Source organism: Scyliorhinus torazame, chromosome 1 (assembly GCF_047496885.1).
Source record: "Scyliorhinus torazame isolate Kashiwa2021f chromosome 1, sScyTor2.1, whole genome shotgun sequence".
NCBI lineage: Eukaryota > Metazoa > Chordata > Chondrichthyes > Carcharhiniformes > Scyliorhinidae > Scyliorhinus > Scyliorhinus torazame.
The window spans coordinates 293,716,399-293,733,293 of record NC_092707.1 but is presented as its reverse complement, the minus strand read 5'-3'; the positions used below and the strand labels follow the sequence as shown (position 1 = coordinate 293,733,293).

Genomic DNA, 16,895 nt, shown 5'->3' with positions numbered 1-16,895 from the left:
CTACCGCATGGTGTTTGCACTGTGTTAGCTCGTGGACTCTGACTGTCTCAGTGGCTGGGTCCAGAGAGAGCGGGAAACCTAGTGCCCTCTGGCTTTATAGTGGTGGTGTCCTGTCTGGTGATTGGCTGCACTGTGCTGTGTGCTTATTGGTCATCCTGTATGTCAATCACTGCCTGTCTGCAATTCATTATATACATGCGTGGATATTATGACAAAAAATATTTTTCAAAAAAAGAGAATGCCTGATGGTCAGCCAGTGTAGGTCAATGAGCACGGGATGATGGGTGAATGGGACTTGGCAGCTAGTACATGAGCAGCAGAGTTTTATCTAGGATGAAAGATGAGAGAATGATCAGGAGTGCATTGAAATAACCAAGTCTCAAGGGATGGATGAGCAGCAGATGAGACAAGAGCAGTTCAGAGAGGTAGAAATGGGCAGAAATCGATGATGGAGTGGATATGTGTGGTTGGAGGTTCAGCTTGGAGTTGAATGTGTTAACAGCATTGCATGCAGTCTGTCAGTCACTAAATTGTCAGGGGAAGGATGGAGTCAGTGGCTAAGGGACAGACTTTGTGGTGGGGACTGTAATCAGTGACTTCAGCCTTGCACAATATTTAGTTCGAGGAAGTTTCTGTTCTAGACCAAGACCGGGATTTTATGTTTGCAGATCGCGACTGCTACTTTCTATCTGGTGTAATGACAGCTGCTGGCAAACCTGACATCAACACACCTGTTTTCCATAATACAGTAGGCAGTGCATCAGATAATGTGAAAGGAGCCTTACTTCTACTCGTGCTCATTTTCCACGTCTTGGTTAATATTTCCCTGTCAGAGTCTGAAAACAGCCTCCTTTTCATCTTTGAATTAACTTGGACTTTTAATTAGTCGGGGAAATCACGATATGCAGGCCTCTGTCGTGCCCTCTCACATGCAGTGGTGACACTAAACCAGGCAGTGAATTGAACATTCTGACATGTCCCATGATCTTGCATCTTCGTCACGCACTGTTAGATCCCCACTCTTTGTTCTGTTCTTTCGTTAATATCAGAGCCTCGGATGGGACAGTGGTTTCTAGGTAACATTTGGTAATTTGCTAGCGGTATATGCAAATTTATGAAGGTATAAGCTTTGGCCTTTTGAAAGGCAAAACAGAGGTCTGAAGAAATTCAAATGCACCCACAGCCCCGCCCAATGTATTGCATGATCGAATTTTCATCATTGCGGATTAGGAATCATTTCTGACATAGCTCTTCTGACTTCTGGGGCGAGATTCTCCGACCCCCCGCCGGGTCGGAGAATCGCTGGGGGCTGGCGTGAATCCCACCCCCGCCGGTTGCCGAATCCTCCGGCACCGGAGATTCGGCGGTGGCGGGAATCGCGCCGCGCCGGTTGGCGGCCCCCCCCCCCCCCCCCGCGATTCTCCGGCCCAGATGGGCCGAAGTCCCGCTGCTAGAATGCCTGTCCCGCCGGCGTGGATTAAACCACGTCTTTTACCAACGGGACAAGGCGGCGCGGGCGGGCTCCGGGATCCTGGGGGAGGCGCGGGGCGATCTGGCCCCGGGGGGTGTCCCCACGGTGGCCTGGCCCGCGATCGGGGCCCACCGATCCGCGGGCGGGCCTGTGCCGTGGGGGCATTCTTTTCCTTCCGCCTTCGCCACGGTCTCCACCATGGCGGAGGCGGAAGAGACTCCCTCCACAGCGCATGCGCAGGAATGCCGTGAGCGGCCGCTCATGCTCCTGCGCATGCGCTATCCGGAAATGTCATTTCCGCGCCAGCTGGTGGGGCACCAAAGGCCTTTTCCGCCAGCTGGCGGGGCGGAAGTCAGTCCGGTGTGGGCCTAGCCCCTCAAGGTGAGGGCTCAGCCCCCCAAGATGCGGAGGATTCCGCACCTTTGGTGCAGCGCGATGCCGGACTGATTTGCGCTGTTTTTGGCGCCGGTCGGCGGACATCGCGCCGATACTGGAGAATTTCGCCCCTGATTTTTTACAGCTTATTTTTTTGCAGCGTTTGTAGTGTGAGTGACCACAGTACAACAGGTTCCTACAAACAGCAGTTGAACAATGATCATTCTTTGATGATATTGGTTACGGGAGGATTATTGGTCAGGGCACTGTGGGGAACTCCATGCTCCACTAATGCATAGAATCATCTGTATCTGCTTGAGCGAGCAGGCACAACCTTGGCCTCATTGAAAAGATGGTACCTCCAATAGTGCAGCAGGTCCTCAGTATTGTATCCATGTCTGTTCTGTAATCCTTTAAACTTTGTGTTGAGCTGAGAGCATGGGCAACTGAACCAAAGCTGTACGCTTAAAGGCAAGGAAGTGTAAAAATGGAATTAGGATGGAACTATTACTCTAAATTCAATAAAGTACTGTTTGTCTAGGTGAAAGATGGAGCACGCTCTGTATCCCGAACTATCCAGGCCAATTTCTTTGATGGTTCTAAACAAGATGCTATTGATTTGCTCCTCATGGGGGATTTTTACGGCGAGGATTATGCAGATAAGGCGAGGATGCTGATGGACAGCAGTGCACTTTTTAGTAAGTAACCATGCCTATCATAGACTCATCACGATGTTCTCTACAGTAACCTGTCTGTCCCGGGACTTTCAAGACTGTTAAATTCCTGCCCACTCGTCGTCTTTCCTGCTTTTTTCACTCATGGTTATATATTATACACAAACTATGTGTAATATGGGGAGCAATTTTCCCACCGTGTTACATCCTGTTGCGCCAGGAGCAGCACAAAATGTGCGTTGTCTCAGGCGGAAAACCGTCCAAGTCGCCCGACCATTAGGCTCATTTAACTGTGCGGACAGTTTGAGGTTCCTGGGAGCCACTGGCCGGAATGGCGAGGCCTCACCTGGGAGCTGATTAGTACTGGTCTCCACATCTGGGACCAGGCATGATGGCCACTCATGGGGTCTCAAAGATTATTGGAGCCTCCGAGGTGGTCTGAAGAGGGCAAAACTGGCACTCCCCCTAGTACCTGGGCACCCTGGCAGTGTCAACATCCACCCTGTCACTGCCAGAGTATAAGTGGCACTGCCTGGGTGCCAGGCTGGTATTGTCAATGGCAGTGAAGTGACGTCATGAATGGTGGTTGGGGGGGGCGGGCGGATCCTGAAAGGAGATGCGCGCTAAAGACGGGGGGCCCTGAGGGACTCCATAGTGGGGTGTGCTCACTTGCAGGGTGGCGGTGGTGGTGATGCCCATGACTGTGGGGGTCACATTGTTTGTGGGTGGGGTTTGGGGCACCCTCAAGCCCACTTTGAGATCGAGGCACCCTTTCAAAATGGCGCCCCAATCTCTGAGGAGCCAGTCTTGCCGACGAGATTAGTTCCCAGTTGCTGAAAAAAATTTCCAACAGCAGAATTCGATGGAGAAATTTGAAGTTCCTTTCGTTCCCCACCACTATCCCATGATACTTAGTCACTTTTTGGGGCCCTGGGGAATTTCCCACCAGTTTAGCCCACACTTAGAATTTCTTTCAGCACTGGGGAGCTGAACCCCGAGTTCAGGCTGCCATTTTGAAAGTGTGCCCTGATTTCTAAGTGAGATTGTGGGTCTCCCCCCACCCATGGGCAATGTTACTCCCCACACACATGGACACAGCCCACCCCCCCCAAGTGAGGACACCCCACTATGTGGTCACTGGGGGTCCCCCCTCTTCAGGCACCCCCTGCTTCCCCACGGCCCACACCTGTCACCCCCACAAACTTCCAGAGGCCCCTACCTATCTGCCATACCCCCTCTTCCACCTTTCATGGTTGTGGCCTTCCTCTGCCCCTGACTCTTCACACTGCCACCCAGGCACCTGGGCAGTGCCCTGCCAGCTTGGCAGTGCTACCTGGGCACTTTGGCAGGGCCAGGGTGCCAGCTGGTCAGTGCCAAGTTGTCCGCATTCCAAAGGGAGGGTCAGGAAGCCACCCTCCACTGGCTATGATCACCCAGGGGTCTCCGATAGCCCGGGATTCCCCCCCCCCCCCGGTGCCGTTCTGCCTGCTCCACGTTTGTGTGGATCAGTGCTGAATGGCAGCCGGCTGCGGCCTCGGTGGGGAGGCTGGTAGATCCCGGGTGGCCGGTAAATCCTGGGTAAGCATATCAAAGTCGGTTTAAAACGGTCTGAGGTGATTGCCGTTTGGTCACGCCTCTTTTGGGCATGATTGTGACTCCGACGCCTGGCAGGACTAAGTTAGATTCTGTGAGGCATGAAAGCTGCCGGGAAACCCGCGGGAGGACACTCCCAGCATCTACCGGCGCACCGCGCTCGCTTGAGCGAGAGCGCAACACGGCCGGTGGATGGTGCCCTAGGTGTGGGATTAACCGGTGAGAAACTCTCCAAGGCCCCCAAAAATGGCTTAAGTGTGGGTGAATACCGGTCTGGATCTCACCCAAAAGCCGACGGGAAAACACCCCACCAGACCTGCCCTTGAACTGATGACAGGTTTCTAATTGTTCCATTGACTTACAGCACCTCCTGGGATTTTGCAAGCTATGTGTGAACGGCAGGTGGAATATACCAATGTCAAGTGTGCTCGCATCAGCATTGGGACCTGGAATGTAAATGGTGGTAAACAATTCAGAAGCAACATGCTCAGCACTGTGGAGCTCAGCAGTTGGTTACTTGATTCTTTCAAAGAGAGTGGGATACCCAAGATCCAGGGTAAGCTGGAGAAATTAACTTTTCAAACTTAGACTGAAGTCAATATATGTCCAGTTATCTGGAACTCCTCGTTTACAGAATTAATCTGGCGATTTATTTAAATTGCCATATACTTTACAAACTACTTAATATATCTGGATAATAGTGGTGCTGTCAGATTTTCTAATTCAAACCATCAAGTCCATCCAAATGCAGGCAGAAGTAACATAATAGAGGGCCTAGCTGGTACAGAAAGGTGTGCTGCAATACTGCGAAGTACTGAGCCAGCAAACTCAACATAACAATGATGAGAGTTGATACTGTGTAATTCTAGACTTCACTTTGCCCCTGTGCTACAGCATGTTGACGCTCCAATGCATTCTGGTACAAGGCACAAAGATTTGGGCAGCAAGTGTCCATTGGTGAATTTCTATTTTAGATATATTTTCAGATAGGTATGGGCTATCTCAAATAACAAAGGAGGACAAAGCCAAAGTCACCATGCTAATGCACATATCTTTTGTGCCGGGTGGCAGAGTGTTGTGAAAACAAAACCAGATGCTGGAAATCCAAAAGATGTCGGGGCGTATGTAGCCACGATGCTGGGCACGCTAATGGGCGCGGGAGACTTCCCGAGGCCCCTGGAGCTGGATGGGGCACACAGAGTCCTGGCTAGGAGGCCGAGGGCTGTGGTGGTACGGTTTCACCGTTTTACTGACTGTGTGTCCTGAGGTGGGCGAAGAAGGAGTGGAGCAGCAGGTGTGAGAACACTGAAATCCACATCTACCAGGACTGGAGTGCAGAGCTGGCCAAGAAGAGGGCAGGATTCAACCGGGCCAAGGCGGTTCTCCATCGAAAGGCGGTGAAATTTGGGCTGCTGCAGCCAGCGCGGCTGTGGGTCACTTTTCAGGACCGACACCATTATTTTGGTACGCCGGACGAGGCTTGGACCTTAATCCAAAATGAAAAGCTGGACTCGAATTAATGGTTTGCTGCAGGTTGGGGGGGTGCTGGGGAATGGGAAGGAGCGATTTGATTTGATGTGTGTTTTTTTTGGGCATGTGTATCGGTTTGGAGGGGCTGTTCCCCGCGCTTGAATGGGGGGGGGGGAGGGTGCGGAGGCCCTGGGCCTTTGGGAATCCGGCTGATCACGTGGAACATGAGAGGCCTGAATGGGCCGGTCACGAGGGCCTGGGTGTTCGCGCACTTAAAGGGACTGAAAGCAGACGTCGCTATGTTGCAGGAGACGCACCTGAAGGTGGCGGATCAGATCAGGCTGAGGAAGGGGTGGGTGGGGCAGGTCTTTCACTCTGGGCTGGATGCGAAGAATAGGGGCGTTGCAATCCTGGTGAGCAAGTGGGTGATGTTCGAGGCGATGAGTATTGTGGCAGATAATGGGGGCCGATATGTGATGGTGAGTGGTAGACTGCAGGGGACCCGGGTGGTGCTGGTGCATGTATATGCCCCGAACTGGGACAATGCAGGGTTCATGAAGCGCATGCTGAGCCGGATCCCGGATCTAGAGGCGGGGAATCTGATAATGGGGGAGGACTTCAATACGGTACTGGACCCGGCACTGGATCGATCTAGGTCGAGGTCGGGCAAGAGGCCAGCTGCGGCCAAGGTTCTGAGGGGGTTTATGGATCAGATGGGGGGAGTGGATCCGTGGAGGTTTGCCAGGCCAGTGACTAGAGATTTCTCCTTTTCCCATGTGCACAAGGCCTATTCACGGATAGACTTCTTCGTGGTGAGTAGGGCGTTGATTCCAAGAGTGGAGGGGACGGAGTACTCGGCCATAGCGATTTCGGACCACGCCCTGCACTGGGTGGAACTGGAGTTGGGGGAAGGAGAGGGGCCAGCGCCCGCTGTAGCGCGTGGATGTGGGACTGCTGGCGGACGAGGTGGTCTGTGGGCGGGTCCGGGGGTGCATTCAAAGGTACATAGAGGCCAATGATAATGGGGAAATACCCGGAGGTACCAGTTAGTGTGGTTTGGGAGGTGCTGAAGGCGGTGGTCAGGGGAGAGCTAATCTCAATCAGGGCTCACAGGGAGAAGAGGGAGAGGATGGAGAAGGAGAGATTGGTGGGGGAGATACTGAGGGTGGAAAGGAGATACTCGGATTCCCCTGAAGAGGGGCTGCTGAAGGAGCGGCGGAGCCTCCAAATGGAGTTTGATTTGCTGACTACGGGGAAAGCCGAGGCCCAGTGGAGGAAGGTGCAGGGGACAGCGTACGAGTATGGGGAGAAGGCGAGCCGGATGCTGGCGCACCAGCGACACAGGAGGGAGGCGGCAAGGGAAAGTGGAGGAATCAGGGATGGGCTCCCGGTCGAATTCTATAGGAAGTTTGTGGAACTGTTGAGTCCGTTGTTGGTGAGAACCTTCAACGGGGCGAAGGTGGAAGGGATTTTTAACCCGACGATGTCTCGGGCGCTGATCTCGCTTATCCGCTGCAGTGTGGCTTGTATAGGCCGATCTCGCTCCTTAATGTGGATGCCAAGTTGTTGGCGAAGGTCCTGGCCACTAGGGTTGAGGATTGTGTCCCGGGAGTGATACATGAGGATCAGACGGGGTTTGTGAAGGCAGTTAAATGCAAACGTGCGGAGGCTCCTGAATGTGATCATGATGCCCTCGGAGGGGCGGGGAGGCGGAAGTGGTGGCGGCAATGGACGCGGAGAAGGCCTTTGATTGGGTGGAGTGGGAGTACCTGTGGGAAGTGCTGGGCAGGTTTGGGTTCGGGGAGGGGTTCATAGGATGGGTCAAATTGTTATACCAGACCCGGTGGCGAGCGTATCGACGAATCGGCTGAGGTCAGAGTACTTCAGGTTGTACCTTGGGATGAGACAGCGGTGCCCCCTGTCCCCCCTGCTGTTTGCCCTGGCAATTGAGCCGCTGGCTATGGCAGTAAGGGAGTCTAGAAACTGGAGGGGGTTGGTCCAGGGAGGGGAGGAGCATCAGGTCTCATTATAGCAGATGACTTGCTTTCGTATATGCAGATCCAGTGGAGGGGATGGCAGAGGTCATGCAGACCGTTGGGGAGTTTGGAGACTTCTCAGGATACAAGCTCAATGTTGGGAAGAATGAGCTCTTTGAGGTGCATGCGAGGGGTCAGGAGAGGAGGCTGGAGGAGCTGCCGCTCAAGAGGGTGGAGAGGAGTTTCCGGTATTTGGGTATCCAGGTGGCCAGGAGTTGGGGGGTCCTGCACAAGCTCAACTTGGCACGGTTGGTAGACCAGATGGAGGAGAACTTTAGGAGATGGGACGTGTTGCCACTCTCCCTGGCGGGTAGGGTGCAGTCCGTTAAGATGACGGTCCTCCCTAGGTTCTTGTTCGTGTTCCAGTGCCTGCCTATTCTCATCCCTAAGGCCTTTTTCAAGCGAGCGAGCAAGAGCATTATGGGGTTCGTATGGGCAAGTAAGACCCCGAGGGTTAAGAGACTGTTCTTGGAGTGGGGGGGGGGGGGGGTTGGCGCTGCCGAATCTGTGTAGCTACTACTGGGCAGCTAATGTGGCAATGATTCAGAAATGGGTAATGGAGGGAGAGGGGGCGGCGTGGAAAAGACTGGAGGCGGCGTCATGTGTGGGTACTAGCCTGGGGGCACTGGTGACAGCAACGTTGCCGCTACCACCGATGCGGTACACCACGGGCTCGGTGGTGGCAGCGACACTGAGGATCCGGGGCAGCACAGCACGGTAGCATTGTGGATAGCACAATTGCTTCACAGCTCCAGGGTCCCAGGTTCGATTCCGGCTTGGGTCACTGTCTGTGTGGAGTCTGCACATCCTCCCCGTGTGTGCGTGGGTTTCCTCCGGGTGCTCCGGTTTCCTCCCACAATCCAAAGATGTGCAGGTTAGGTGGATTGGCCATGCTAAATTGCTCATAGTGTCCAAAATTGCCCTTAGTGTTGGGTGGAGTTACTGGGTTAGGGTGGAGGTGTGGACCTTGGGTGGGGTGCTCTTTCTAAGAGCCGGTGCAGACTCGATGGGCTGAATGGCCTCCTTCTGCACTGTAAATTCCATGATAATTCTATGATCTGGGGGCAGTGGAGACGGCACAGGGGGGAGGTGGGGCCTCGGTTTGGTCCCCGATACGGAACAACTATAGGTTTGCACCGGGCAGGATGGATGGTGGATTTCCAAGTTGGCATCGGGCTCAAATTAAAAGGATGGGGGACCTATTCATTGACGAGACGTTTGCCAGTCTGAGGGCGCTGGAGGAGAAATTTGGGTCACCCCCAGGAAATGCTTTCAGGTATATGCAGGCCAGGGCGTTTGTGAGGAGGCAGGTAGGGGAATTCCCGCTGCTGCCTGCCCGGAGGATACAGGACAGGGTGATTTCGGGTGTGTGGGTCGGAGAGGGTACGGTCTCGGCGATTTACCAGGAGCTGCAGGAGGCGGAGGAAGCCTCAGTGGAGGAGCTGAAGGGCAAGTGGGAGGAGGAGCTGGGTGAGGACCTGTGGGCTGACGCCCTGGGCAGGGTCAATTCCTCCTCATCTTGTGCCAGGCTCAGCCTGATCCAGTTTAAAGTGGTGCACAGGGCGTATATGACAGGGGCGAGGATGTGTAAGTTTTTTGGGGTGGAGGACAGGTGTGTGAGGTGTTCGGGGAGCCCAGCAAATCATGCCCATATGTTCTGGGTGTGTCCGGTGCTTGAGGGGCTTTGGAGGGGCTTCGCAAGGGCTATGTCCAGAGTCTTGGGCACTCGGGTAAAACCGAGCTGGGGGATAGCAATATTTGGGGTGTCAGTCCAGCTGGGACTGCAGGAGCCGAAAGAGGCCGGAGTTCTGGCCTTTGCCTTCGGAGAAGGATCTTACTAATATGGAGGGACGCAAAGCCCCCAAGTGTGGAGGCTTGGATCAATGACATGGCGGGGTTTCTCAGGTTGAAGAGGATAAAGTTTGCCTTGAGAGGGTCTGTGCAGGGGTTCTCCAGGCGGTGGCAACCGTTCCTAGACTTTCTCGCGGAACGTTAGGTGGTCAATGGCAGCAGCAACCCGGGGGGGGGGGTTCTTGCTTTGGTTTATGTAAGGGGCGTTTGCCCCATTTTTGTTCTTAGTTTTGTTAGATAGTTTAATGGTTAGAGGATTAAGTTGCTTTGTGTGTTGGCGTAATGCCCTTTTTATTTCTCTTTTGTATATTTTCTTTCTTTTCTGGAGTGTTTTGTAAAAAGTTATTGGAAAATTTTTGAATAAACATATTTTTTTTAAAAACACTTAAACTCTCCACCACCGACAAACAGTGGCAGCTGAGTGTACCATCTACGAGATGCACTGCAGTAACTCACCATGGTTTCTTAGACAGCATCTTCCAAACCCAGGACCACTACCATCGAGAAGGACAAGAGCAGCAGATACCGGGGAACGCCACCACCTGGAGGTTCCTCTCCAAGTCACCCACCACCCTGACTTGGAAATATATCGCCGTTCCTTCACTGTCGCTGGGGCAACATCCTGGAACTCCCTCCCTAACAGCACAGTGGGTGTACCTACACCTCAAGGACTGCAGCGGTTCAAGAAGGCAACCCGCTACCACCTTCTGATGGGCAGTTAATGTTGGCCTAATCAGCGATGCCCACATCCTGTAAACTAATAAAAAAAATCAATTAATTTTAAAGTGGGTGCAGGAACAGAGAGACCTGGGCATTTACAGAAGCAAGTCTTTGAAGGTGGCAAGACAAGTTGAGAAGGCTTTTAAAAAGGCACAATTATAATCTGGAATGCATTGTCTGAAGGGTGTAGAATGCAGATTCAGTAATAACTTTCAAAAGACATTAGAAAAATACTTGGAAGGGGGAAAATTTGGCTTCATAAACAGAGATATAGAATACAAAAGCAAGGAAGTTTTGCTAAACCTTTATAAAATATTGATTAGGCTCCAGTTTGAATATTGCTGTCAATTCTGAACACCGTACTTTCGGAATGATGTCAAGGCCATAGAGAATTTGCCGAGGAAATTTACTAGAATGTTACCATTGAGAGAATAACAAGGCAAAAGAAAACTTAATAAATGGGAGAATACTGACTAGTGTGGAGGAACAGAAGGACCTTGGAAATGCAAGTCAACAGATACCTAACAGCTCGATAAGGTGGCCAAAATAGCATATGGGATAATTGCCTTTATAATTGAGGCAAAGGAGATGAGAGCAGGGAGGTCACATTGGAGCTGTTTAAAATACCCGTTAAGCCAAGCTCGAGTACTGCGTGTGGTTTTGTTCACCATGGTATAGGAAAGATGTGATTGTGCTCACAAGGGAACAGAGGAAATCTATGAGGATGTTTCCTAGATTGGAGAATTTTAGTTATGAGGAAAGTGTGGACAGGCTAGAGTTGTTTTTGTTGGAACCGAGGAGGCTGAGGGGAGACCTAACTGATGTGTATGGAACTGAGGAGTCTACATAGAATGGATAGGGAGGTTGTATTTCCCCTGGTTAGAAGGGTCCATAACCAGGGGACATGGATTTCGAGTATAAGGTAGGAGATATAGAGAGGATTTGAGAGGAAAGGTTTTCAACCAGAGAGTGGTGAGGATCTGTACCTCACTGCCTGAAAGGATGGTAGAGTAAGAAACCATGATAATCATAATAAAATTATTTGGAGAGGCAGAATAATTTGCAGAAGTTGCAATGCTACAGACTAACAGCTGGAAAGTGGGATGGGGCTGCACTGCTACTTGTCAGCTGACATGGGTACAATGGACTAAATGGCCTGTGTCATGAATTTTTGACATAATAATCGCTTGTTGTCACAAGTAGGCTTCAATGAAGTTACTGTGAAAAGCCCCTCGTTGCCACATTCTGGCGCCTGTTCGGGGAGGCTGGTACGTGAATTGAACCCGCGCTGCTGGCCTTCTGCATTACAAGCCAGCTGTTTAGCCCACTGTGCTAAACCAGCCCCATTTTGTGTCTGAGAGGCTGGAGAAGCTAGTATTGTTCTTCTTGGAGGAAAATTACATTTTATGTTAAGTTTGAAAAATAAATAAAAATCATGGGTGGTTTTTAATTTAGGTGATGGGAGTATCGCCCTCCAACGGGAGAGCTAGCAAGAGCCCCTTGTTACCGCCTTTTGTCTGGGCGGCTTCCCAAAGATGCTTGATCCCAGGGGCAGAAGTTTTGCTGCGCATTCCCCGCCTCCCCCCGCCACCTCCCAGGGGCGAGCTGGAGAGGAGTTGGCAGCAAGGCCAGGGGAGTGGCCTCCAGTGGGGATCCCCTATCTCAATTCCATGTTTCTTTTAACAGGGACTGAGTGCCGTTGAACAAGGGTCCTCTTCCTGCAAACAATCCTGCAGGGTTTGCCTTTCTAGCTTCCTGCATGGTGAGTCACCTGTTTGCTGCGGCTGAATACCAGTTAATTGGGCATTAATTGCTTAAGGGCCTCAATGGGTGGCAGTAGGAAGGCCATCCACAAGCCTTCCTGCCTGGATCTAATCAGGGCAGAGGCAGTAGGGTGGCAGAGGCAGTAGGGTGGCAGCATCCCCACTTGCCAACCTCCCATTCAATTAAATAACCCCGGCAACAAAATCACCTGATTAAATTCCGTCCAATGTGTGATCAGAAATAATACAGGGTGGGATTCTCCTGCAACTGGCCGGATGGCCCGAAGCTGGTGTCAAGGGCGGCGCGAACCACTCCGGCGTCGGGCCGACCAGAAGGTGCGGAATCCTTTGCACTTCCGGGGGCTAGGCCGGCGCCGGAGGGCTTGGCGCCGCGCCAACCGGCGCCAAAGGGCCGGCCATGGCGGAGCTCTACAGAGGCCGGCGCGGAAGGAAAGAGTGCCCCCACGGCACAGACCCGCCTGCAGATCGGTGGGCCCCGATCGCGGGCCAGGCCACCGTGAGGCCCCCCCCCCCCGAGGACTCGCCTACAAGCCAGGTCCTGCCGTGATGGACCATGTCCATTTCACGCCGGCGGGACTGGCCGAAAACGGCCGGCCGCTCGGCCCATCGGAGCCCGGAGAATTGCCGGGGGGCCGCTGCCGACGGGCCCCGACTGACGCGGTGTGATCCTTGCCCCCGCCCGAAAACTGTCGCCGGAGAATTCGACAGCCGGCGGCAGGGCGGGGTTCATGCCGCCCCCGGGGATTCTCCGACCCGGCGGGTGGTCAGAGAATCCCGCCCATAGTAGTTCAGCACTATCTGTTAAACTTTCATTTATTTTTGTTCCTTACATAGATAATGAGAGCCATCCGCCAGATATCTTTGCTGTTGGATTTCAGGAAATGGTGGAGCTCAATGCTGGAAACATTGTCAATGCTAGGTGAGCAACACTCAGCACATCTGCTAATTTCTGTTTGTGGGCCACTTTTCAGAGGCTCGTGTGATCATAGAATTTACAGTGCAGTAGGAGGCCATTCAGCCCATCTAGTCTGCACCGGCCCTTGGAAAGAGCACCCTACTTAAACCCCACGCCTCCACCCTATCCCCATTATCCACATAACCCAGTAACCCCACCTAACCTTTCTGGACACTAAGGGCAACTTAGAATGGCCAATCCACCTAACCTGCACATCTTTGGACTGTGTGAGGGAAACTGGAGCACCCGGAGGAAACCCACGCATACCCAGGGAGGGGGGAGAGCGTGCAGACTCCACACAGACAGTGACCCAAGCCGGGAATCGAACCTGGGACCCTGGAGCTGTGAAACAACTGTCCTAACTACTATGCTACCGTGCTACCCCACGGATGTTTTATAGCTCTACTGTCAGTTATGTTGCTCCTAAGTAGATGATTAATAGTTCCTTTAGTTGTTCTCATTGATATCAAATACATTATTCCCTCCATAATTCTTCAGAATTTGGACTAATTTAGATACGCAACATTACTTCATTACGTTGTATACCTTCTCAATAATGCAAGAGAAGCCCACTAGCCTATGAACATTGGAGCATGTATTCAGTATGCTAATAATGCAATGTTACTTATATTAATTTACCTCCTTTTGGTAATTGAAAATAAACTGCAAATGTTGGAAATCTGAAATTAAAATATCTAATATGAATATTATATTTTCAAACCATATTAGACTGTATAGTTGCCCGTATTTCTCACTATCTTGGATATTAGTGTTTGAACAAATAAGGTACTTTAGTATACATAAAAAGCAGTTACAAAGTTTTAAAAAACTTTACCACAATTTTTTTCAGCACAACTAACAAGAAAGCATGGGCAGAACAGCTTCAGAAGGCAATCTCCAGGACACACAAGTACATCATGCTGTCTTCAGGGCAACTTGTCGGTGTCTGTTTGTATATTTTTGTTCGACTCCAGCATGTGCCCTATATTAGGTCAGAAGCTGCTACTTGAAGCTAAATTAAATTTTATTAAATTATATTTAACATTTGTATTTTGTAACTTAAAGCACAACCTTTTTAAAGCTCTTTAAGCTTTAACTTTAAGATAAGGGGGGGGAGGGCACAGTGACACTGTGGTTAGCACTGCTGCCGTACAAAGCCAGGTTAAATTCTGTCCTTGGGTGACTGTGTGGAATTTGCCCATTCTCCCCATGTCTGCGTGGGTTTCCTCTGGGCGCACTGGTTTCCTCCCACAGCCCAAAGATATGCAGGTTAGGTGAATTGGCCATGTTAAATTGTCCCTTAGTGTCCAGGGATGTGCAAGTTAGGTTACGGGTATAGGCGGAGTGGATTGGTGCGGACCCGATGAGCCGAATCAGGGATTCTATGGTTTCTTCTGCCGTTTATCAGGGTTAATATCTCTCGCCTCAGTTTACACTTTGTGAGGCACCAGAAAACCTTGCGGTAGGCCGTGGATGCCTCCCATACTAAGGCAAGCCTTTTGATGACTCTCCTTCAGTGAATGACAAGTCCAGTCATGGCTGCTGCACTCATTTTCAAAGGGTCCTCCATTTCTAGGTCCCAGGCAATTCCTATCCCAAGCATTGGCATCCGAGCTCACCCAAGATGATTTGCATTTTGAAATCATGTTGTGTCACGGACACAGCGTAAGATTGGGATGCAGAAATGTTCCAGGCATTGAGTTGATGACCTCGGAATAAGAATCTCACATCTCCCGAAAATTGCCACTTGATGGCATGGGGACCTTTGGACATACTTAGACCCAGTTTGTCCACAATTAGTTATACTTGAAACATTGAAGATGGAGGATATTTGTAATAATGAGATTTCATAAGTTTCCCATCTCTAAACCAAAACAAAACTATAATTTTCTTGCTTGCCTTTCTCTGAAAAATAGACCTATTGACTTCCATGAAAAATTTGAAAATTTGGTCACGTTGGAAGTTAAATCTAAATCCTACTCTCTATTTATCTCTCCTTTGTCTTTGAAAATGCTCTTGTCCACCTATAAAATCACAACTCAACCCTGTTGCCCTTGCTCCGCACTTTCTATGGTTGGAATCAACATTGTATTTTCAGCATCTTCAGTGTTCTGAGATGATCCATGACCACTGATGGATATAAGTATGGCTGATAAGGTGATAAAATCCTGCCTATATCATATATCTTTGAAACTCTGCTTTTGAATGCCATTGTGAATGATATGTCATTGCCTTGGAAATTAGACGGTACATTGTAGCAGACACCAATTAACAAAATTCAGTTCATAGCTGCCTAATTTACCCTCTGGTTGCTCCACCTATACAATTGCTGACTGTCTTCCTCTTGTTATTTTCCCCATTAACTCAAAAACTTCCCAATACATTCTTTCCTCTCCCATTCCGATCCTTCTTATCAGTGACTGCATCAGCTTCCTCCAATTAGCTTGACATCCCTGGGCATAACCTCCAGTCCTCTAGTTGAGTAGTAGCTAAATTACTATATTCTGTTGTTCTCCATGCCCTTTAGAGGGGTGGGAAAAGTCTTATTTCATTCACTTTCTAAAAAGGCTGTTTTCAAATCTAACCAGCAGCTACTGCCACGTTTGAGGGCTGGTTTAGCTCAGTGGGCTAGACAGCTGGTTTCTGATGCAGAACAAGGCCAGCAGCGCGGGTTCAATTCCCATACCAGCTGAGAATTCTTTCTCCCTCTGTGTACCTGAACAGGTGCCGGAATGTGGCGACTAGGGGCTTTTCACAGTAACTCATTGCAGTGTTAATGTAAGCCTACTTATGACAATAAAGGTTATTTCTTTTTATCTGACTCTGCTATTGACAGTCTTGGGATGACAATCTTCTCGCTCAAAGCAGGCTCCTATTTCTGAAGTTACAGAGAGGAGAATGTCTGAATAGCCTGGCGGAAAGATGCTGTCAAAACGTATATTTAAAACTGACATTGATAGACTTGGGAGATATGAAGTTAGGGTAGGAAAGCGGAATTAATGTGGAATTATGGAGACTTGACGTCACTCCTATTTTCCCTGACCTTTGTAAGTAAAATAAATGAGGAAGTGGGAAATAATACACAAATGTCAAACATGCTTCATTCTTCTTCCTCTTTTTGCAGAGAAGTTGCCGTGGATAGGGTGAAGACTGGGATGGGAGGAAAGACTGGGAACAAAGGAGGAGTTGCTGTTCGCCTCCAGTTTTACAGCAGCACACTCTGTTTTGTATGTGCTCATCTGACAGCTGGACAGTCACAAGTGAAAGAAAGGAATGAAGATTATAGAGAAATCATGCAGAAACTCACCTTCCCAATGGTATTTATTCTTCCTACACAATAACATTTCGAGTAAAAGAGGGGAAATGGATCCTGTAGTGAATTAGTACGCTGTTTACCTCTTGGACCTAATTTAAATGCAGTCCAAACTCTGAAGATCAAGAATTTTCCTGCTCCATGTTTAAATGTTCTCTTTGCTGTTTGAACATCTTACATAAATGAGTTTTGTTAATCCAGTCAGGGTCGCTGGTGTAGAGTGGAAAATTTCATAATGATGCATCAAAGGCACTCAAAGTAGGGTATGAAAGTAATCTAAAGTTAGGAGAAAACGTTAATATTATGACCATGACCTAATTTAATTAAAATTTGCTAAAGGTGGACGGTGTGATGAAAGATAATTAGTTTGAGAAAAATGTGGGATGAAGCAGTGGAACAGGAATGGGAAAAAGATATGGAAAAATAAAAGCTATATTTCTAAGAGGAATTTTAAAAATGTAAAAGTAAGGGAAGGAATTAGAAAATAAGAAGGATACAAGGAAATCTGGGCAAAGCCTGGGAATCAACATAACCAATAATAATATATTTATTTAGTGACCCTAACACAGTGAGGAGCTTCATTTTTATACAAATGATAAACGTAAGTAAAAGAATCATCAGCGGCTTCCGGTGGCATCTGTGAGCGGAGCGGC

General features: G+C 49.9%; 1 protein-coding gene across 1 annotated transcript in view; it reads left to right on the top strand.

Annotated features, from left to right (window-relative positions):
* The window catches only part of LOC140421095 (synaptojanin-2-like), a 287,869-nt gene that overhangs the window by 154,546 nt on the left and 116,428 nt on the right, over positions 1-16,895 (top strand). The window contains 5 exon segments of the mRNA XM_072505504.1: positions 2,388-2,544; positions 4,478-4,669; positions 12,809-12,893; positions 13,780-13,920; positions 16,054-16,246. Coding sequence (XP_072361605.1) covers positions 2,388-2,544; positions 4,478-4,669; positions 12,809-12,893; positions 13,780-13,920; positions 16,054-16,246 — 768 coding nt within the window.